The following is a 23,019-nucleotide window of genomic DNA, read 5'->3' on the forward strand; positions in this document are numbered from 1 at the left end:
TGCAAGCCCCTCCAGCTCAGGTTTCCCTTAGTTGGTCATCTTACTTTACTGGATACTTCAGTCATGACAGAATTGTTCAAGAAAACTCAGTAGCCATAGAGCCAACCATTGCCCCTGAGTTGGCTCTGTCTCTTGCAAGGTGAATGTCAGCAGCATGGATGACCCTTCCCTGAATTCCATGTCCCTCTCCTCCCTGTCTCCCCATGCTATTTAAAAATGGGTTGTAAGTCACTGGCCCTTTGCCATTGAATCAACCAACATTTACAGAAAATGTCTAATCTAGAGGATGCGCTAGGATTTACAGATAAACAAGCCTGCTCTGGTAGGAAGAGCAGACAATGAAAGAGATTGTAGGGCAAGTACAACAGAACCTGAGACTGAGCCCAAGAACAAACACATCAGAGACAATAAGATAAGCCCACAGGGTCAGTTTAAACTTGTGGTAAGTCAAGGTGTCTTTCAGTCATTTACCAAATGCTAACTGAGCACCTACTAGGACACCTCTACTAAGATCAGAGAGAAGGCAGGCTTGTGACTAGGCAATCAGAGCTTTACATGCGTGCACCGGCTAAGGCAGGGGAGAGCACAGCAGGAGTTGGGGACCTCGAGGACCTCACTAGGAAAAAAGTAGTTTATTTCACATGAAGTCATTGTAGAGCAGGACCAAGGTCTGGGTAGGGTGGAAGTGGGAGTCTGGTAGAGGCCAGAAGGAATGATACAGATCCCGTGGCCACTCTCCTACTGTGTACTTCCAGATGAAGTGCCAGGGTGCCAGGGTTTGTTCATCAAATTTGGGTATTTCATTCACAGATATGAAAGAAGACGATGAGTTAGGCATGTGGAAACAATGTTGGGGTAGGAACATTTGAACTTGGGAGCAAAGACCACTCTGCACAAGTTCAAGATCAAGATATACAGGTACATATGAGCAGCTAAGAGTGTAGTAGCCACTTCACTAGCCCAGGACACTCAAAACTTAAACGTGTCCACACCACTCCTACCTCAGATCTGGGAGGAGCTTTATTCACCTTGGGATGGAAGAAGGTCTTTGTGTTTACATACAATGAATAGGATGGCAAGAGAAATTCTCTATGGGAACTTGTTGGGGAGAAGATCTATAGAAGAGAAGTTCCCTTGTTTCCTGGCTCTCCAGAAAGATGTATAATTAAGGGAGGTCAGTTTGGCTCAGGGCTCTCTCCACAGGCTGATTCAAGGGAAGGAAGGTGAGCATCAAGTTGGGCCAAGGAAGACAACATGTAGTAATAAACATTCAGAGGCAGAAAATGGCTCCCAGTCATAGAATGGAGAGAATATACCGCAAACGGCACAGCCATGCAGCAGCTCCACAGCAACCGGCAACGGCTCAGAAGAGTCCCAGGAAATAGCGAAAGTATAAGCCACATATGAGTGTTGTAACTGAAAGCTAACTTCTTTAGAGACTCCAAGAAAGACACGAAAAATGAAAGGCTAAGTGCGGTGAATTGAGGAGTAGGGGGTGTATTCTATAGCCCAGTGGGTTTAGGAGAATGGGTGTGGTGCCTTCCAGATACATTCTGTTTTTTCTTCCTTGCTTGCCCCACTAATACCATTCATGTGCAGAGTGAATCCCTGCCACAGTAGCATTCATCATTTCATTTTTTTTTTAAAAAAAATAATCAGAACATTGTGTTTTTGATGAAGTTCATGGCCATCCAAGCCAAGCATTGTCAGAGATGTCATTTACCATGGCACTCTGTGGGAACGTAGGTAAATAATAATAATTTTTAAAGTTTGTAGATCAAATTGAACTTGGCTTAATGGGCCCTCTCTTCAAAACTCTGAAAAGATGGCTCATAAAAAAGTAATTAGTTTATATAGACTGTCAAGGTTCATGGGGGACAGCTGGCCTTTGATGCCTCATCTGTGATCACAGGCAGCTACAAGATAATAAAATCGAGCCCTGAACTCATGCCAAAGTATTCAGTGATCTCACCCTCAGTCCTCTGCCAGGCCGAATGAACTCTAAATGCCAGCTTGTACTCCTGTCCTTTGGTTTCAAACAAGTCTAAGATATTTGGAACTTGTATTCACAGCCCCAAGTTCCTGTTAAAGGAAAACCATTGACCTTACAAAAGCCTGTTCATAATTAATAACTGTGGTGGGCTACGCGGCCAGGGCTACTCAATAAGGCTACTGCAGTGTGCTGCGGAATGGATTCTAGAGCAGACATCCGAATTGGTATTAGCTTTGTAAACAGGGCTATTAAGTGGTCCAGTTATTGACAGTTAGAACTGATTTTCAGTCATTGATTTTGCTGTGATGATCATCTGCTACAGCCTTTAAAGAGGATTTTCTCCGTGCTTTCCAATTCCCAGTTCATGCTCTTCTATGCTATCCACTTAGCTGAGCCTCTGCAGACTGTTTGTGTTTCTGGAGCCCAAGGGATGCAGCGGGTGTGGCCATGCTAACACATGGTTTTCACTGACTTCTTTTGCTTCCCAGGAAATGAGAAAGAAGCATCTCTGCAGACATAGAAAGATCAAAAGCAGCAATGAACAGCCTGGAAGTGTGTGATCACCAGGACACGAGGGCCACTTGAGAACTGAAGCCCATCAGGGAGAATTCAGTGTTCCGACCTCTCCTTCCGCGAGAAACCTCATCTGCAACTCTGCTCCTGATCCCCCTGTGTTCAAACAAAAAGCCAACTGCCTCTTTTATCTTTTCAACCCAGATAGTAAATCCAAGGTTGGCACAGTGTATTTGCCAACAAGAGTCAGGTACCCACCCCAGATCCTGGGTCATGTGACTTAGAATTTGGCCATCAGAACACTGACTGAGAATGCCCCATAAACTCACTGATAGATAAGGCCTGTCATAGATTTGAAGTTCTTGGCATTCCAGGATATCATGGGGCTTGAATTTTTATGGATCAGGTGAATTTCTTTTCCAACAGAGAGACAAAATGGTTTTCCCTCTAATTTTCCCAATTTGCTCTCTAAGGCCCTAGACTTTGGGCCTTAGAGAGCAAGTTATTCAATTGAGTGGGACAAGCCTAAGATAAGGCCAAGCAAGCATTCATAACTAATAATAAGTATCCATGTCTTTATCTGGGAGCTGGATGGTGGCCCAAAGGAAAAGCCAACTGTTGTTCACTTCTGTTGAGGCCATCAATTGGGACAGATCAGAGACAAAGAGTGGTACAAAGAGATGACAAGTGTCAAAGGGAACAGAGGGGAAGATGGACCAGAGGAACTTCAGTGATGGGGGCATGCAACATTTTCTAGCAATATATCAGAACTGCTAATGGTCATTGTATGTTTCCCTTTTAATTCCACCCTGATTGGAAGTGTTGGCTGAGGATTTCTGTCTCCTAAGGGTGGAAAGATAATCTTTGTTTGCCTTAATTCCCAGGCCTATGGATTAAGATTGGCTATGCCCAATGATGGGGATCTCAAAATCTTGTGATCCAAGCCTGGACCTATGGCTGAATATGACTTCTGGAGTTCTAGCACAGGGGAGAGTGTGTTTTGCACGTAGGAAGGTCGTGAATTCTAGTGACCTGGAGGTTGTGACAGAACAGCAACACTGACGACTCTAAAGTCACCCATCTCCGCGTAGTCCAATTGGACACTGGATCTAGTAGTGGACATGGGATTTGAGTTAGCTCATGAGACAGAGACAGAACTGTCACAGGTAGTTGTTGACATCTGCTTGTACATGTGTGCACTTTTAATTTCTCAGGCAGGCTACTGAAAGAACATATAGAGAACAGTGTCATCCTAGCTACAGCCACCCTAAACTACCCTTTCAGGACCACTGGCTTCCTGGGGACCCTTAAACACCCCCAGCAAGGATCAGCTACGCCCAGCCTAGATTGGCAGAGCTGCCCAGTCCACATGCAGAGTAATGAGTGAGGACGAACGGCTGCTGTCCTGGGGCTCCTAAGTGTTGGCGTGCCTGCTACATAGCAGTACTTACCCGAGACATCTGGGCTGGAATTACAGCTTCATTACCACTGTGTCCTGGGCAAACTATATTATTCAGTTTAACCTCAGTCTCTCCTATAAAATAGAGATAATAATGATACCTATTTCAGAGGATCACTGTAAAACCTAAATGACACGGTGTTTGTAATATAGTGTGTAGCATAGAGGAATAATAGAACTTGGCCAGATTTGGGGTGTTGTTGTGTGCAGGTTGTTTTCTGTATGAGGCTACAAGACCAAGGGGACACACTGGGGCTGAAATGGACCTCTTCCTCCTCACTCTGAGCTGTGTGCTGTGGAGTAGGACAGGGTCCATCTGTAAGAAGGAACACCTGTTTTCAATTTGCACAGTCACCATGTGGGCTGGCAGAACTCCTGCCATTATTGTTTTATTTCATTGTTTATACTTTATCTTGTTTTCATATAGTGCTCTCATTAATTCAGGGGCCCAGAAAACAAGGAATTTCCACATTCAAAGACTTCTCTCACACTGTCTCCTAATGTGGTGTTGAAGCAGCTCATTCCCAAAATATCACATCTCTCCTCCCAGGGTTTCCAACCCTGATGTATCCATCCCTTCCCAGTTTTAGCACTGATAAACCCACACCTTAGGATACTCCAGCTCTGGGAACTAGGATGTTTGTTTTTTTTTTTTTCCTGAACGCCTCTTCAACCTACTGCTGGAGAATAGTACCGACTATTACAGTCCTTAAACATGAATCTGGCCTAAGAATGATTTATGCAGAGTCTTCTCTTTGTGAAGATCCTGGAGAAGAAGTTCACTGAGTAAGCTGAGGCAGGCAGATTTCCAATTCAAAGCCATCCTGGGCGATATGATGAGACCCTGTTTCACAAAGCCAAGAGTGCCTGGGAAGCCGCGATAAGTTTCCTGATGGGTTCTGATTCAGCTCTTCAACCCCTTCCCCTGCTTTCTTCCCAAGTCAGACACAGATCCTAGGCCCTCAGTATGAATTTGATTCATTTGAAACCTACACCCTCACTCTTCCCTGGCTGATTTGTTCCACTATATCATGACGGAATTCCTCGTCATCCCCGATGAAAGCCCTTTTAGTTTCTTCTGCAGTTTTCCCACTCAGGAGCCTACCTTTGCCTACTCAATACAGAGAGGTATGAAGTTAATGTCAGCCCACTCTCTTGATCCAGAACCCCATCAGAGATGCATGAGTACCAGGGTTTGGCATAGAACATGAGCGGGAGATGAGAATGGGACATAGAAAAGAAGTTCACTAAGCCTGAGCTGCCATAGAGCAAATTAACAAACAGCTTTCACAAGAGAAATAAAAAGACAAAACACAAAAGCACCATAAACAGAGGCTACATAGACAGGCAGCGTCAGGGACCCTGGGAATAAGCTGGTGGGAAAGGAAAGAGGGAAATGCAGGAGGAACAGTTTGGAAGCACTTGTTTCAGATAAGAGAAAAGACAAGGCAAAGACCTCAGGCACACACACAGAGTAGAAGTCTGGAAAGTTTCCCCTCTCTCCTGCCATCATCTCCTCCATAGAGAGTGTCATCCACAAACTCCTTAGCAGGATAAATGTGCTCCCTGCTCCACCCAACTCAGGCAAAGTCTTTAAGTACTAGGATTTGTGAATGGGCCTCCCACTGGAGCTGAGACCTGCCTCCTACATTGACAGTCATCAGCAGGCAAGAAAGAGAAATTAAAATTATGAAAATGAACAGCCGGGAAGAGCACAGTTTGTTTTTATGGAGAAGGCCAGGAAGAGTCACCAAACATGCCCCCACTCTCACACCAATTCCTTGGCTGAAAGTTGCCAAGCCAGAGTCAAATCTGTCCTTCATCCCATACTGATGGCACGTGGGCTCTTGCTCTCGCAACCTGATTGGTAGGATCCCCAATCTCCCACAGAACAAGGCCCATGAGTATGGCCACTGTAATGGGCTTTACTGGTCCTACAGGACCACAGATGGATCCTCCCTCACCATCTGCTCTAGAGATCACAAGTGTCACATTGGCCAGGTCTTACATCTTATTTACAGTCTGCTATTCCCATTACCCCCAGTTGTTTCATATTTCACAACAACTTCAATATTACTTTTGTACAAGTCTGGGAGCCTTTAGATCAGAGTTATTGCAGCAAGGATGAAAACCTAGCTACATGGAAGGAGGCTTGGGAGGCTGAGAACTTGGGGATAGTGCTCCCCTATAGGTGCTGACAGCTGTGGGAATATGACTCCCACATCTTCCCTGTCTAGTCTGAAGTCACCAGCTGTTGGGAAATTGGCAATCATAGTTTACTTCAGCCAAACATTTGAGGACACAATCTCAAACTATCACTGAAAGAACACATCTGTTTTCATTCTCTCTATGAATTAAACCTCAAAATGAAACTGAGTTATGCTTATTTAAGAAAGTCATTTCACACAGTTGACCATGGAAGAATTATTTTTTTAGAAAGATGAAAATTATTGAAAACAACCTACACAGCCACAAATAGAAGAATGACTAAATCAATGTTTGTGTGATGCTTAGTTATGCTGGTAACCAAGCCTGCATAACTCAATCTGCATAGGAAGTAGCCGTGAGCAGTAAAAAACGCAAAGACTCAGAACCATAAAAGCCATTACCTCAATTCACTTTAAAAACATGAGTCCATATCAGAATTGTAATTTTCCCTTGATAATGGGTGAATTTTACTTTCTTTTCTTAATTTTTCACATGCACTCAGAATAATAGACATTTAGTTCATGTTTTCCTGACTTAATTCTAGTTTTCAATTCTGTGAGGTTTGAGGAATAGCCCCAGGTGTGGACAACAGACAGGTCTGTACCAGGTTCTTTGTAGATAGGGATAAGATCTAACCTGGGACTGAAGGCATTTACTACTTAAAGGGCCTGGGACACTTTGCTGGGTGTCCTTTTCAAATAATTCATTTTTCATGAATTATTAATGCATACATACATTTATGCTGTCAGGACCAGATGTTGGAGAGCCAAAGGACAACATAGAATGAAGATGGCTTGGGTCCTGCATCCATTTCTGAGGATTCTAGATGAGGTCACCCCTACCAAAAAGGTTCATTCACTGTTTCCTTTGTATCCCATCATAGACCCCTTGAGTGTCTTGTAATGCTTCTGTAAGCCACTGAAATATTTGTTTGCATTTTTCTTTCAGGTTGGATTTTTTTAAGAAAAAAAAACCTAATGATTATTTGAAATGAAAATGTCAGAAAGGAATAGCAGTAATACTTACCTCAATAGAACTGGCCTCGCTAAAATACATCAGAACGCTATTCAAACTTTTAGGAGGCTCTGTGGTAGATCTTGGTTCTGCTTCACCAAAAGAAGACACTATCAGGCAAGGGAGGTGCTCGTGATGATTTGAACCTCCAAAACTACATGTTTCTTCTTGGAATGATCAGAACAAGGAAGAAAGAAGTCAAAAGGGAAGAACCTAGCCTGGGGTTGATATTTAGGAAGGTTGGGTCCGATGACTTGTAGATCCTTTAAAACCAGTAAGAGCAGCCTCCAGCAAAGGATAATGGAGCAAGTGAAGGGAAGGCAAGGCCTGGGGCCAGAGAGCCTGGACTTGGGTAGATTAGCCTGAGGTGTTCACAAAACTTCCTAAAGTCCCATGTTTCTTTGCTTGCAGAATAGAATCATAATAGTTGTCCTCCTGCTTCACAAGCTGGTGAGAACTGAATTGCAATCGACTGACTGGAAGGTACCCGTGTGTGTCTGTGTGCATTTATAATAAAAGGACACATGGTTTGCAATTCTCTGAAAGTGTAGCTTGCAATAGATTATTCCACAGGGATAATTTATGGGTAGAATGGAAGGACTTTTATTCCCAGATAGCTGATATTTATTTATGGAGTTGTACACAATCTCCAAACTATATAATTTAGCTGGTCGTTCCCACACTACTCTGCTGCAGAGGAATCCAAACAACAGTCTGATTGGGTGACTGTATCCGGCGTTAGAACAGACTCCAGAGTTATGTTTCTCCCTTCTTTTATCATCTTCACCCCAGATTATAATTGCACCATTGTAATCAACCAAAAAGGAAGCAAACACTTGTGGCTTATTGATGATAACAAGAACCACAATTACTCTGATGACTCTCATCATCACCATGGCTATGACTAATACAACTCTGATTTACTGGGCACTTTCTGGCCTCCAGACAGGGCTCTAGGCACTTTTCATTAATATCTAATTATATCCACATATTAATCCCAGGAGTAGGCGCTGTGAATGCCTCCATTGTAAACATTCCCTTGGAAGAGTTTAGTGACAGCTCTGAGATTATAAAGTTAGCAAGTGCAGAACCTAAATGCAAAAACACATGTGTCTGGCGAGGGACAGAAGCCACAAAAATAGACAAATGCAGCTGATTTCCCTCTTTGGTGGAATCTGAAGAATGCTGATATCAGATATAGAGAATATAATGGTGGTCCCCAGAGGCTGGAGTGGTTGAGGGGATGTTGGTTGGAAGATACACAATTGCAGTGTGCTAGAAATTGTACATTAAGAGATCTACTCTAGAGTAAGGTGGCTATTGATTCTGATAACATGTTATAGTCTTGGAGAAAGACTTAGTGTGGCAGCCTCTCACCAAAAAAAGGACAACTTTGCACCTCTGTTTCTGTAATAAAGTTCTCTGACTAAAGCCATCTAAAGAAGAGCGAGCTTATTTTGACGCACAGTTCCAGGCTAACGTTCCTTCTTGCCCTGAAATCACAGTGCCAGGAGTTTGAGACGGCTGTCCATATGGCATCCATAGTCAGGAAATAGAGAGCAAAGAGGGTACGTGGGCTCTTCAGCTCCCTCTCTTTATTCAGTTCAGGATTTTTGTCCACAAAATGGTTCCAGCCTCTTACCTCAAGCACATCAGTGAAGAAAGTCCCTCACGGGCATGTTCAGAGGCCATCTCCTGAGTGATTCTAGGTTTTGCCAATTTGACCACATTAACCATCACACTATGTGAGGTAATATATGTGCCACTTACTTAGATTTAAAGCTTCTATATTGATAAGCTTTTAAACATAGTATTTATATGCTTTAAAGCATACAATGATGGCCATCAATCTAAAAATACTAGAAATAATGAATGTTATGACCTCTGCCTTTCCTGTTCACTATAAGATATCATAGCAGAATGAACTCTTGGTGGTCTCTACCATTAGGGTCTTATTGAGCCCTAAGTGAGAGCCAGGTCCCTTGGACAGACCCACAGATAGGGAGGAAGGAGATAGGCAGACATTGAACTGAATAGAGAAATGGAGTTAACCACAAAAGAAGGAACAGTCCTTGCCACAGCCAGCACTGTAACCAACTAATCAGACCAGGTCAAATCATATTCCAGACAATTTTCTGGGCAGCCTTCAGAGACTTAGCCAGCCGGCAAAACCAGCCAATTATGCCTGATCATCCTCTGTAGCCCTGTCCTTACAAGAGACAAGTGCAGACTGGCCCAATGTAGACAAATGAGTGGTAGTTCTATTATCTCTGAAAAGCCATCTAATTCCCTTCAAATTTAAAAGTCTCCACAGTTTCCTAACAGGCCTCAGTGGGGCACATGTAGAAATTAATAAGTTCATGGTGCGCCCAGCTTGCTTTCATTATCACTCCTTTTTTTGTCTTGCAATGGTCAGGATTTCCATTATTACTTGAGGATTTTTCTGTGTCTGTTTCTTTAAGAAGGTCAAGTCTACAGAGCTCAGACTCCAAGTTGAGAACTGAGGCAAGCAAATTTAATAGAACTGGCTGAGGTCTCATGGAGGTCTTGTTGCTCAAATGAGAGACGAATTCAAAGCAAGATCATTGTCCCTGCCTCAACCAACTTCACCTGGAATGCTGGGCAAGTTGCTTCGCCTCAGTGCCAAGTAGGTATTTCCTTTATGAAATGGGCAGGCATAAAAGGCTCGAGCTGGAAACTCCAATTCATTAAACAACCGCCACATTTAGAACATGTGGCACAGACATTATTTAAATTTCATCCATACAAAAAGCCTGGAACGCCTGCATCATTCACAGATGATGTTATTAAAGATAATGCAATTAGCTATTCTGCCATTCTGTCACCAAATCAAGATTAGAGCGAACAAAAGGGGGCCAGAGGAGGACTCAGATGCTGTGGATAGAAACAAAGTCATACAGGGTTTTTTTTTTTTTTTTGAAAAGCAATCTAATGTGTTTCAGGAACTTGGAAATGCTTGACCAATTAATTTTACTCATGAAAATTTATCCACCATTAGACACAGAAAGGTAAATATGTTGTAACAAAATAGGAATGGAAATAGGTACAATAATTGTCACTAGGGAAAAAGAAAGCTCTAGAACAATCATTTGGATATTTATAGGGCTAATGTAATTTTTAAAGTAACACTAACACTCAATTCTAATATTACATGTAAGATGCAATAATAATTTTTAGCAAGGAATAGAAACATGACTGGAGGAAGTACATTGAAATGCCAAGAGTCTCTAGTGGTGGGAAGATGCAGGCTGTATGCTTCTTGTGTGCATGTCACAGGACTTTCCATGTTTTCTACAATACATACTTTGCTTTTTATTTAGATGAGCATCACTTATAGTAGCATATAATTCTAAATTATTTTCAAACAGAATTCTTATAGAAGAATGCTTTTTTTCTAAAAATTCCAAAAGGTAGGAGAAGATAATAGAAATAAAGTAGTAAAAAATGATCTAAAGGGAATGGTCTGCCACAGAGCACAGTTCGGCTCACCACTCAACGGGAAGGAAAGACGCAGGAGAAAGCTGGGGAAAGTGACCCCTAATTCAGGGGTTCTCGATGAGGAGGACCAGAAGCTCCGTTGACGTGGAGGGTGATGCAGCTGGCAGATATAAATTTTTCAATTTTATGAGAATGATACGGATCTGAAATAAATCCACAGTATTTTCTTTTTAAGATAAATGTTTTAAAATAAATGCCCGTAGCTGGATGGATGGCTAGTGTCTATGTCCTGTCTTACAGCTGGTCATAAATAATACTGAGAAAAATAGCTTTGACCATAATAAGAAGCACCTTTATTTTTTACTCTTCAGAGCTTGGCAGATTATATTTTGATGCATTAAGCCAGATTTTTTTTTAAAGGCAGCTGCAATGATAGCAGGTGGAGTAGAGAAATTGTCTCTGGTTGGAAATAGCTCCTCGGGGCTTGGCTGAGAGGCAAATCTGGGTTTCCAAACAAGCCTGAACAACTGTAAGCACATCTGACGAAATACAAATTCAAGTTTAAGGCATAAGGCACTGGACCAGGCTTCAACTGAAGAAACGCTCAGATGAATCTGCAGATGATTTTTTAATTGTCTGTAGGCCCTAATAAATGAAAGTGTTAAGGAATCTGCTGTGACTATAAATTCTCAAATATCAGATTTGCTTGAATGTAAAGTTCTTTTTATTGTGTCCCCTCTGTTTGGGAGTGGGTCACTTTGCTCCAGACTTCAGTTCCTTGCTCACAACCAGACCAAAAGAGAGTTCCAGTAGGGGTTGGCATAACGAAGAGGCAGGCACATTGCTCATCTTTGAAAACCTCAGCCTCCCAACAACAGCATGACTAACGGGCACTCTGTAACTTCCTGGGAATTGACCAGCAGTTCACTCTGTTATGCTTGAAAGAGAGGTCAGCCACCAGACAGGGAGGGGAAAGACTAAGCCCTACTTAGTGAGGAGGCCTCTGTGCGCACACTGTGAGATTAACGGCTGGGAGGGAACTGGGCTAAAGAGACGGTCAACTCAGTGTTGGTACACAGATTTGTGATTCTAAACTGCAATGGCTATAGCCAGAGGCCACAGGTTTGAGGACAGCCTGGTCTCTATACTGAATTTCAGGCCTGCTTCCAAGGAAGGAAGGGAGGAAGAAAGAAGGGAGGGAGGAAATTCTGACTCAGTTCTCTACTTGAGATCTGATTCATTGAGATTAACCAGAATCGTGCATTTCATGATAAATCTACCAGTTTCTTAATGCTGGATTTATTTTTAAGCATATGTTAAAAGCCAAATAAAAGATTTCCATGGCGCAAACATATTTTTACTGGTATTTGCTTCAACAACCTTATTTCTAGACATTGTTAAAGGTGTTGGTTAATCACACTGCTGTGCTAATTATGTATGGAAGAATGTAAGGTAGGTTATTTCTAGGCTGCCGAAGAAGGGTAGGGGTGGAAAAGATGGCATGAGAAAAAAATGGCACAGTACTTCCAAGTGTCATTTGGTTGGAGGACATTTGGAAGATGTCTGAAGATACCCAACCATAGACATCATGGAAATCACAGTTAGATGTCCATTAGTTATCATTTTATATAAAATAAAGGCAAAGTCTTGTAAGAGTTTTTCCCCCACAGTAAGAATGTTTATGGGCTTACCTTCACATCACACTGAGTTCAACCCAGCCCAGCCCTCCTGCCGTCATAATCTTCCGTAATGAATAAAAGGCCTTCACAGAGCATCTCTCTTAAAAGTGCGAAAGAATCATTTTTTTTCTGCTCAAGTAGCTCATAATGTAGCAGACAAACTGTCAGAAAAAATAGACTTCATCATGGTGAAAACCCCTGCCTGGCACCCATCGATCATAAAGCAATCTTCTAGAGGTCTTGAAAACCTTCATTAAATTTCCTGTCTTCTGCTTGACAGTTATAAAATGTGAACACCATTACTTGTGATTCAGGCACCCTCAGACATTCTTTGTCTAAGGCCTCCTACCCAAGCCATTGTCCATTTTCCTGTCTTTACCCAAATCCATGGAAACAGGTAATAGCGTCATATCCTCACTACATAGGGTCTGACTTGTGCAGGTCAGAGTGAAAGCAGTGACCTTGAAGATAATAAGAAAGATTTCTAGCCAAGAGACACAAAGGGCATCTGACTTTAGATTCCTCCCCTGGAAACCATCCTCATGTTGATTGTGCTCAAGGGCACAATCTCATCTGACCTTTAGCAAGTATGGTTTGGTAAGTTTTTCTGTTTCCCCCTTTCTTGTCCATCTACCAAGACACAAGTCCCTATGAGGTATGTAGGTATTGGGGACAGTGGTGGCCACATCCTATCATGTATGCCGGCCATCTCTCTAGGAGCAAAATTTCCCAAGGACATTCACTAGTCCATCTCGTCCAACTCCAGGGGTCATTTCAGTAGTTTATCACCTCTAATCGGGAGGAAAACGGGCATGTGGCACATGTCTTTAATCTTAGCATTTGGAAGGCAGAGACAGAGGCAGGCTGATCTCTGTGAGTTCAAGGCCATCCTGGTCTACATAGCAAGTTCCTGCATAGTCAGAAATATATAAAGAGGCCTTGTCTCAACAATAGAACAAATCAAAACCACCAAAACAACAATAACAAACACAAAAAGGAGGAATATAGGTCTTCCACAGGATGCATTGTGAAGGCGATGTGCTAAAGAGTCCACACTAACAATGAGAAGATACACACACCTTGAAACACACAGGGCTTCCACATACAGGGTGGTGACAATAACTTTTAGGTCCTAGCTGGGCTTAGTGGAGGTTTCAAATCAGGCCTCCAGAGCAAGTCAGCCCAAGCCTACCAAGGTGTCAATCTTACCTGCAAAAGGCACTGGGGCATCTTTATCCAGGGCTACCAGTGGAGGATCCAGAATGACTGTGTCATTGTTCTCTGTAATGACTCCATGATACGATGTCTCAATCCATGGTTTGTGTTTATTGACTAGAAAAGCAACACAAAACAAAAAGATCATCATGTGAGAAATTTATCTATAACAGAACTATTAATGCTTCATATTTTCCCCGTCATAGACTCATATTCAACTAACTAGGTCAAAAAACCACAGTATCCTACTTGCTATGTAGAAAAGCTTCAGGGCTGTGCCCCGACAGCCGGAAGATACACACAGGCCACATAAGGTATGCAGCAACATCAGTAAAGACAGACATTATTGAGAGTTAAAATATCTAATGTTACCTATTAATAGATACCTCTGAGTTAAAATCTGCTAGCAGTCAACAAACAAGCAGATTATACGGTGTGTGCTGGGAGTTCTGACCTCAACTTAACTGACCCATCCATAGATACCATTAGCAGATTAAAATACAAATATATATAAGACATAGATACACCAGTTCCAACATACATGTCAATATGCACCAACACTGAGTATTTTCTGATTATTTAAAGACTATTCAAATAATCGAAATTATTTATCAATTGAAGTTTTTCTTCAATAAATTGACCAGCTCAAATCATACATCATCTAATGAACAATTGATAAACTTAAACATATACATGTGTAATGTCAGTATACCTAAAACGTAGGTTGGACTTTACCTCAGTTTTTGTCTGTGTTTAGAAAGAAAATCTTTACAGAGGCAATCTATTTAAAATGGGACACTGGGGCAAATCCCCAGTGTTCATAACTGGTGTCCATATTAAAAGGGGACATTTTCATGAACAGTCAGCCAGGCATGCAAGAAACATACCATGAAAGATTGGAGCTGGCCTGGGGAAATAACTCCCTTAGTAAAGTGCTTTCTGTATAAGCTTTAAGACTTAGCTGATTCCTCAGCTCTTAGGCAAAATACTAGGCATGAAGGTCAATGCTTGTAATACCAGTGTTAGGGAGGCTGAGACAGCTGAATTCCTGGAACTTGCTGGACACCCAGTGTATAAGTAAATACCAGATGCCAATGGAAGAAACTATGCCAATAAAAAATAAAATTAAAAAACCAAGATGGGCAGTACCTGAGGAATGATATTCAAGCTTGACCACTGGTCTCCTTTTATAGGAGATATATACCAGCACCATAAACACACATACACACACACACACACACACACACACACACACACACACACACACACACACACAGAGTTGTACTTCTACTAGCCACTGGGTTTTATCTAGGATAGGAGCATCAACCTGATCATTCTCCAGAGTACAGATATACACATGAAGCGTGATCTTGCAACACCTTCATTTTAGATGTCAAGCATCCAAAACCGTGACATAATACATTTCCATTTTTCTAAGGTACTTAGTTTATGGGTCTATGTTGGAACCCTGTCAAGCACTTGTTAGTGTAATGCACTAACAAGGACTAACAATGACCAGAGGTTTGAGATAAGATGTGACAAGATTTTGTATGTTCACATATGGACATCTCTGGTAAATATCCAACTTTTATCATTCATCTCTTTGATGTGTGTTGCCTAATTTTTGTTCTGGTTCCTTATGACACCACTTAGGTATCTATACAAGTATTTTAGTTCATTTCCCAAGAAAAGTCCCTACCCTTCCCAGTCAATACTCCACATAAGCACCAAGGGTGACCCTTTAATTGACAACATCTTAACCTCTTTTAAATCTCTCACATACATCCTCAGGACTAAGGGAGCAAAGCAGATATTTTTAAAAACAAAAGAACTTGTTAAACTAATATGACTAACCCTCACACTCTATTCCAAAGATTCAGAATATCTTTGGTCATGTATATTCCCCACAGCAACCTATGATATAAGGGTAATCATTGTAAAAATGGTAAAGAAAAGACTTTTACAAAGAGTGACATCTCAAGATGACAACATATTTTATAATGGGTAAGAAAACCAAAACTTTTAACACCTCACCATATTCTAAAGACATTCACAAAAATAAATATACATGTATTATTTCATGCACATAAACACATGTATTGCAGAGCACCATTCTCATAGCGTAACAGTCATAAACTTCTAAGTGAAAGCATCTGAGACCTCCAATAGGCCCCTCATGTTGGGCCTATTGAGGTCACCCATAGGAGGTAAGTCATTAGACCCTCACCAAAGACTTTTATTCCCTCACGTCACCCTTCATAGCGGCAGGAAACTCTGACGTAACTGAATGCACTCTCCAAAGGTGCTACGGTAGAGAATGGAAGACCAAACGAAGGGGTATTTCATCTATGCCATCATGGGGAAATCTTCACCTGTGCTGAAATCAGACTTTTTGATGACATGATTATTTGGGGGGGATCATAGACTACTCTAAATTCTCCCTCCCGCTGCTGCAAGTAAACTCAATAAATTAATTAGTTCACCAGGCTAGATTTGATTGAAATCATTACCTTGACCTACCATTGCTTCATCTAGAGTTAGATGTTTGTTCACGGTTCTCCAGAAAGGGTTCATGGAATACCACGTTACTGTTACCGATCATACAAGAGTTTCAGTAGCCATGGAAAATCAGGGGCTTAGAGAATTGAGATGAACTCTTGTTCCTCTTCCCTTTCCCAATTCATCATCCATCAAAAGCTTATTTAGGAGTTGTCCTGGGATTGGTGGGGAACAACACCTTGAATCACCATCCTCCTATTTCTCACCCATTCTCGAGCAATCACAAACAGAGTGGCAGTCTGCTGGAGCAGGAAAATATATGCCCAGGCAGTCTCAAGTCTGAGCCCCCAAGGTCCATTTTTGCTAACTGAATCCTGCTCAGAGCAGAGAGCAGCTCTGCCCACTTCAGGTATGCACAGGGAAGCAGGCTCATCCTTTCTCACATTCTGTCGTTCAGACCTGCACTTCATTATGGACTCTGTAAGAATTACAGTCGTCCCGGGCTGTCCCCATTCGCCTTTGCTCTTTTATTAGCCATCAACACAAATGCAATGTAAATAATTTGCAGCTGTTGGGAGAAACAATTAATCTCCTTTCTCCTTAATTAAAACTAGGGACCTATTCATTAGAAATGTGTACAGAGCAAACACCAGGAGCTCAGCTGGAGTATCTGATCCATTGGGCCACCCAGCTCAAGGCAGGCAACATTCCTGGTTTGAACTCTGGCTTAGTCACTTCTGAAAGAAATTAGGTGAGTCAAGAAGTATCCCAGAGTTTCAATGCTTCCAACTAACAAGATAAGGTGATGATGTCACACAGACCTCCCATCACTCAAATATCCTGTACTAGGTCCACGACCTCTATGATTTCATTATTCACACTCACCATGCCTTCTGAGCAGTGATAGTTTCGGCATGAAAGGGGGTTTATAGCATAGCTTTAAAGCCGCGACTGCTCCCGCATCAGTGAAGTTTGATTTCCTTCTACCTACATGCTTGCCTCCTTGCAGTTAGTCAGATGTCTACTTCATTTCAGGTATTTCCTAAATATAGGCTCTTTAATCGCCCCTTGCATGTATTTATTTATTTTGCATGTGTACATATGTGGGCATGCATGTCTCATGGTACATGTGCATAGGTCAGAGCACAGCAGAGAGAAAAATTAGTTCTTTCTTTCCCCTGTCTGAGTTGTATGGCTCAAATTCAGGTTCACACACTTGGTGGCAAGCACCTTTTCCCACTGAGCCACCTCACCAGTCAGGGCTCATTAATCCTTACAACAATTACAGCGGTAAGAATACGTTTCTCATTTCACAGGAGAGGATCAGAGACTGAAAAGGGTTTAACTGTCCCATTTGGAAAATAAGAATGTGAATGTGTCTTAATTCTCTCCCACATTCAAACTTCCTTTTTTTTTCAGGGTTGAGGAATGTTTTCATTTTGATTCATAAACAAAAATAATCTCTTTGCTTTGTCTATGAACCAAATCCCTGTGGTTGTAAACCAATAAAATGTACATTTTAACTTATAGTGTGGTGGTTTGAGTGAGAAAGCTCCCCATAGGCTCATATGTTTGAATAATTGGTCTAATACCACAAATAATATCAGTAGTAGTAGTATTACCAACTAATGATGATTAATTGGTAGAACTGTTGAGGAAGGATTAGGAGGTGTGGTCTTGTTGGAGGAGGTGTGTCATTGGTGGTGGGTTTTGAGATTTCAAAAGACTCAGACTATTCTAATATATTTTTGTTCTCTCTCTCTCTCTCTCTCTCTCTCTCTCTCTTCCCCCCCCACTTGCTGATTAAAATGTAAATTCACAGCTACAGTGGTGGCACACAAGGCACACCTTTGATCCCAGCACTCAGGAGGCAGAGGCAGGTGGATCTCTGAGTTCTAGGCCAGTCTGATCTACAGAGTGATGTAAACTCACAGCTATTTGTGGCACCATCCCTTTGCTTCACCATCATAGACTCGAACTCTCTGAAACTATAAGCCCAACTTAAATACTTTCTTATAAATTGCCTTGGTTGTGATGCCTTAGCACAGAAATAGAAAAGTAACTCAGACAAAGCTAAGATAGGTATTGTAAAAGAATTGCCTTTTCTGAATGGTTCAATGGTCAGTCCAAGAGCAACAATCATTCCATGGAAATCAAACGGGTTTCTTATTCTTTCACTATGTGACTCATGCTTCATTTAAACTTGCAGTGCATTGGAAGCAGCCTCGTTTGTAGATGTTTGTTGTACTAACTTAAAGATTGTCTTGCGTTTCAACGAAGCAATGAACTGGCATTTCCCTATGATCCAGTTGTGTATAAGCTTTTAAATAATTTCATCCTTATTCGCTCCCCATTTATAAAATAGATATGTTTATTTCTCAGGTCTCTTATGGATATTTCAAGGAAGAATGTAGGTAAAGGTAGTAAAACTGACAACCAAACATTCCTAAGTTCCACAGCCAATTCTTACTTCCTTTCAAATATTTAGCCTGGATTCATTCTCTCTCTCTCTCTCTCAGTCTCTCTCTCTCTCTTTCTCTCTCTCTCTCTCTCACACACACACACACACACAAAATCTATCACAATCCATAAATGATATAAAATATTCTGAGCATTGAGGTAAAATGGGGATTTTTTAAAGCATGTATAAAAATAAAAATAAAATTCAACAGCTATGTATAAACAATCCTATCAAAGAACAATAAGTAGGTCCCTCAATCTGACAAAGAACATTTGCAAAATCCTAAAGCTAACTTCATGCTTAATAGTAAAGACTGGATGCATTTTCCATATAAATGGACAGTTCAAGAATGTCTGGATGTCTACTCTCCGCTTACATTCACATTTCACTGGTGGCTCAAAAAAATACAATAAATAAAATAACAGTTTGCAATGGAAAAGGTAAAATTGTCTTTATATATGGAAAACACAATTTTCAGTTTTTTAAATTTTTTTTTAAAAAAACTATCTTTTTTCATTTAGATACCAATCCCAGTTCCCACTCCCTCCCCTCCTTCTGTTCAGTTTTAAACCTCTATATACTAAAAAATTCCTTCTAGAATAAATTTATTTAGTAAAGTCATAGGAAACACAGTCAATATAACAAAGCAAATTATTGATACTGACTAGGGATAAGTAAAACTTTAAATAAAAGTACTGTTATAATAATATTAAAAGCCATGAAATACTTAGGAAAAACTCACAAAATGCAAGTGAAGTCTCTGTGCTCTTAAATTCACGATGGAGATTTAGAGGCCTAAATGTAGAGACAGTGTTCATGAATTGGGAGACTCCATAGAATCATGACTAAATGCCCCTAAAATTGATCTGGAGAGTCAAAGAAACTCCATGACTACATCTGAGCACTTGGGAGAGGAGATAGAAAGGTAAAAAGTTTAGATCTAGTCTTTAAAATGTAACAGCAGGAGTTTTTTTTTAAACTCAAATTATGTTTTCATAACACATGAAAATTAAAAAGACTTGTTTTTTTCAAAATAATTCTGCAGAGAACAAAGTTAGGTGATTTACACAACCGGATATTAAGACTTATTGAAGCACTGGCCAATCAAGACAGTGAAGGTACTAAAATAAAGGTGGGCATTTAGCTAGTGGGAAAGAACAAAGTTCAGAAATAAACACACATGTCGATGGTCAATTAATTACTAACAAAGAATTCATTGAAGAAAATGGAGAGACTTTTAAATAAATGCTCTTGGGAGAAAGAGAGAGAGAGAGAGATGAGAGAGAGATTCATGCACACAAAAGAAAACTTTAATCTTACTACACAGCATTCATAACAATTGTCTTTAAATGGATCATAGTCCTATATAAAAATTAAAATTATAAAACCTTTGTAAGTATGAAAAATCTTAGTGTATTTGAATTAGATTATTAGAAGGGGCATGAAACACACTAGATAAAATATGTAATTGAAAAACAAAATTGTAAATTTCTTTGAAAAGTCATTCTTTAGAAAAAAATCATTTTTAAAAGCCACAGATTGGAAGAAATTACTTAGAAAACATATGACATAGAAGGCTTGTAACCAAAATACAGAAATAATTTTCAGAATTCTCTAAGAAGATAAATAGTCTAATAAAAAAGACCAACAACTTAACAAAGCTGTCATCAAATGATTATATAAAGAGAAACTATGAACATGAAGAGGTACCCAGCCTTGACGGACACCAGAGATAACTACATTGAAGGGACAGCAGGCTCTCACCACACTGCTACTCAAGTGGCCACAGTGAATTAGGTAACACCACATTCTGTTTGAGCTCTGGAATTCTCATCATTGCTACTAAAGATGTAAAATAAGACAAAGTGATACAGTTTAGTTGGGATTGTGTTTATTCTAATCCTCTGATTTCCTCCTGAGAAACTCAAACATAAGCTACACAAAGACAATACAAATGATCATAAAGCCTTCATTCAAAATATTGTCAAATGGAAAATCAATACAATGATCAACTGGTGGGTGTGTCCACATAATGGACACTCACATAACAAAAATAGATCAACTTCTGATATCTGGGGGGAAATGGGTCGACTTCTGAACCACTCATTGGTGCAATTAGGTGAGAGAAGTCAAACGAGAAGATTGCATGCTGTTCAAAGTCATTCTATGGATTTCTAGAAATACAACAGTTTAAGGAGAGGTGGAACAAGGAGCTTGCTGGATTTGAGAGAGCTGTTTTCTACGTCAATGATGGTGATTACAACACTTACAGGGCCATTTGTCAAAATGTATCAAGCAACAGTGAGAGGGTGAATCTTCTTATGTATAAACCTGGCCTCGCTGTGTGGAGCAAGAATACAAATCTTATCCTCCAGGAACTGTCAGACCAGGAGAGAACCCGTGATAACCAGAACATAGAAAGGGACAGGCAAGAAGAAACTGACTTAGGCTAAAGAAAAAGACCAGGTGCATCAACCCAGCCACAGTAAGCAGTGTTTGTTCTGGGAAGAGGACACAAATGAATGGTTACAAACCCATGGTCACACAGAAGATCCTGGGTAAAGTCTGTGGGTCTCAAGAAAAACCCCAAATAAGACAAACAATAAAACAAATCAACAACAATAATGGCCAAAATGTCATGCACACAGAAAGTGGACATGTAGGGAAGTGGAGGGATAATAGGGGAAAGAGGCATATGGGGAGGTCATAATAACCAGAATCCATGTTATATAGTGATGTGAGATAATCCTCTGTATGCTGTAAATACCATTGATTAATAAAGGAACTGGCTTGGCCTGATAGGGTAGAACAGAGCTTGGTGGGGAAGACTAAACTGAATGCTGGGAGAAGGAAGGCAGAGTCTATGAGAAGCCATGGGGTTGCCGCCAGAGACATATGTGCTGAAACTTTGCTGGCAGGCCACGACCTCATGGTGATGCACAGATTAATGGAAATGGGTCAATTTAAGATATAAGAGTCAGCAAATAAGAAGCTAGAGCTAATGGGCCAAGCAGTGATTTAAATAATATGGTTTCTGTGTGTTTATTATGGGAGTCTGAGTGGCCGGGAAACAGACAGGCCCCTCCTATAACAATATAGGTACGAAATTATCCACATAAGAGAGAGAGAGGGGACAAGGGAAGAGACAGAGAGAGAGACAGAAATATAGACAGATGCTGACAGACAGACAGACATAGGCACAGAGACCATAAAACAGGCAGGGATAAATGAGAGAGAGGGTGTCAGACATGGGACTATAGATGGGAGAAGCCCCAGTGGTAGAAGCAGCTAGTATGCTGTGGAGAGACATGAGTAGCTACGTTTGGCCAGAGTGTTAACAGGAGGAGTCAGGCCACCACTAGGCTGAACTGACAGGAAGCATCCACATGATACAGAGCTCATTCACACATGGAAATTCACAAACTCTGGCTTCCTGGGAAACTGGAAAAGCACCTCTTACCAAAGAAGAAACATTAGGTATTGATGCTTGTGGGCTGACTGTTATTTCTTATCTATTACTCTGCTGTAATGTTTGAGCCTTGAACAAAATACTTTGCCTGTTTGTTTCAACACACCAAGGCCAGCCAGTTCAGACTTTGCTCAATTTAGATGCAACTTCAGAACTGACCTTGTATCCGTTTCCCACAGGGTAGCATTCTTGTTTGCTGCAGAAGTCTCCTGGGGGCTGATCTACCACACACCCTATCCCTTTAGGTCTGCTGCTTGCCTGTCCTGTTGCTTTCCCATGTTTGAGAATCTGGAAGATGCCTGTGTCTTTGCACTTGGTGGTGTGGGTAGGGGTGGGGGTGCCAAAGTGATGTTTGTGCTCCATTTACAGAGAAATTAGGTCTCGCCACTCAACGTGTCTTTAACTGGAGCACAAAACATTTCTCATGGGAGCATGCCATGTGCTTCCCTTTGCTTCTCTCTCTGCAAAAGTGTGTTAATGCTCCCATGAGCAGCAGAGCCTTGGGATGGAGGGTTTACCCTTTGACCCTTTCTCCTTTCATCCTAAAGTTCATCTGTCTGGCCACTCTGAAATCCTCATCTAATACTGATCCCCATGTAAAACTGGGTTAAATGTATGGTTGACAAATAGCAAAAAGCTTTCACAAGGTTAACTACACTGTCAAGTACTGTATTCTAGTTAGAGGCCAACCTGACCTTTAGCATGCCACATCCAAGTTTGACTTCTGGTCCAGGGTGGCCACACAATCATGAAGAAATTGATAGATGACAAAGGGCCGGGCTAATTGTATCTTGGACATTTTTGAGGCCCAGAAACTACAGTTTGTTTGGGGATGGGTACATGTCATTGACATTTCTAAGGAGTTGGAGACAATATTCATGTAATGATCACTCTGTTCAGAGGGAACTGGGAAGTCATTAAAATCAGAGAAGTCAATATTTCAGAAGATGTAGGATTAGGAAGTAGTCCTGGAGTGGAAAGCTTCATCCACCACGACTGTAGAGTTAAAGAAGCCAGCTGTCTCCTCCTGCTTCCCAGCCCTGTGCCCCA

General features: G+C 41.1%; 1 protein-coding gene across 1 annotated transcript in view; it reads right to left on the reverse strand.

Moving 5' to 3' along the window:
* The window catches only part of Clstn2 (calsyntenin 2), a 592,274-nt gene that overhangs the window by 347,502 nt on the left and 221,753 nt on the right, over positions 1-23,019 (reverse strand). The window contains exon 2 of the mRNA XM_048452571.3: positions 13,535-13,657. Coding sequence (XP_048308528.3) covers positions 13,535-13,657 — 123 coding nt within the window. The remainder of the gene's footprint in view (positions 1-13,534; positions 13,658-23,019) is intronic.

Source organism: Myodes glareolus, chromosome 4 (assembly GCF_982192425.1).
Source record: "Myodes glareolus chromosome 4, mMyoGla1.1, whole genome shotgun sequence".
NCBI classification, from domain to species: Eukaryota; Metazoa; Chordata; class Mammalia; order Rodentia; family Cricetidae; genus Myodes; species Myodes glareolus.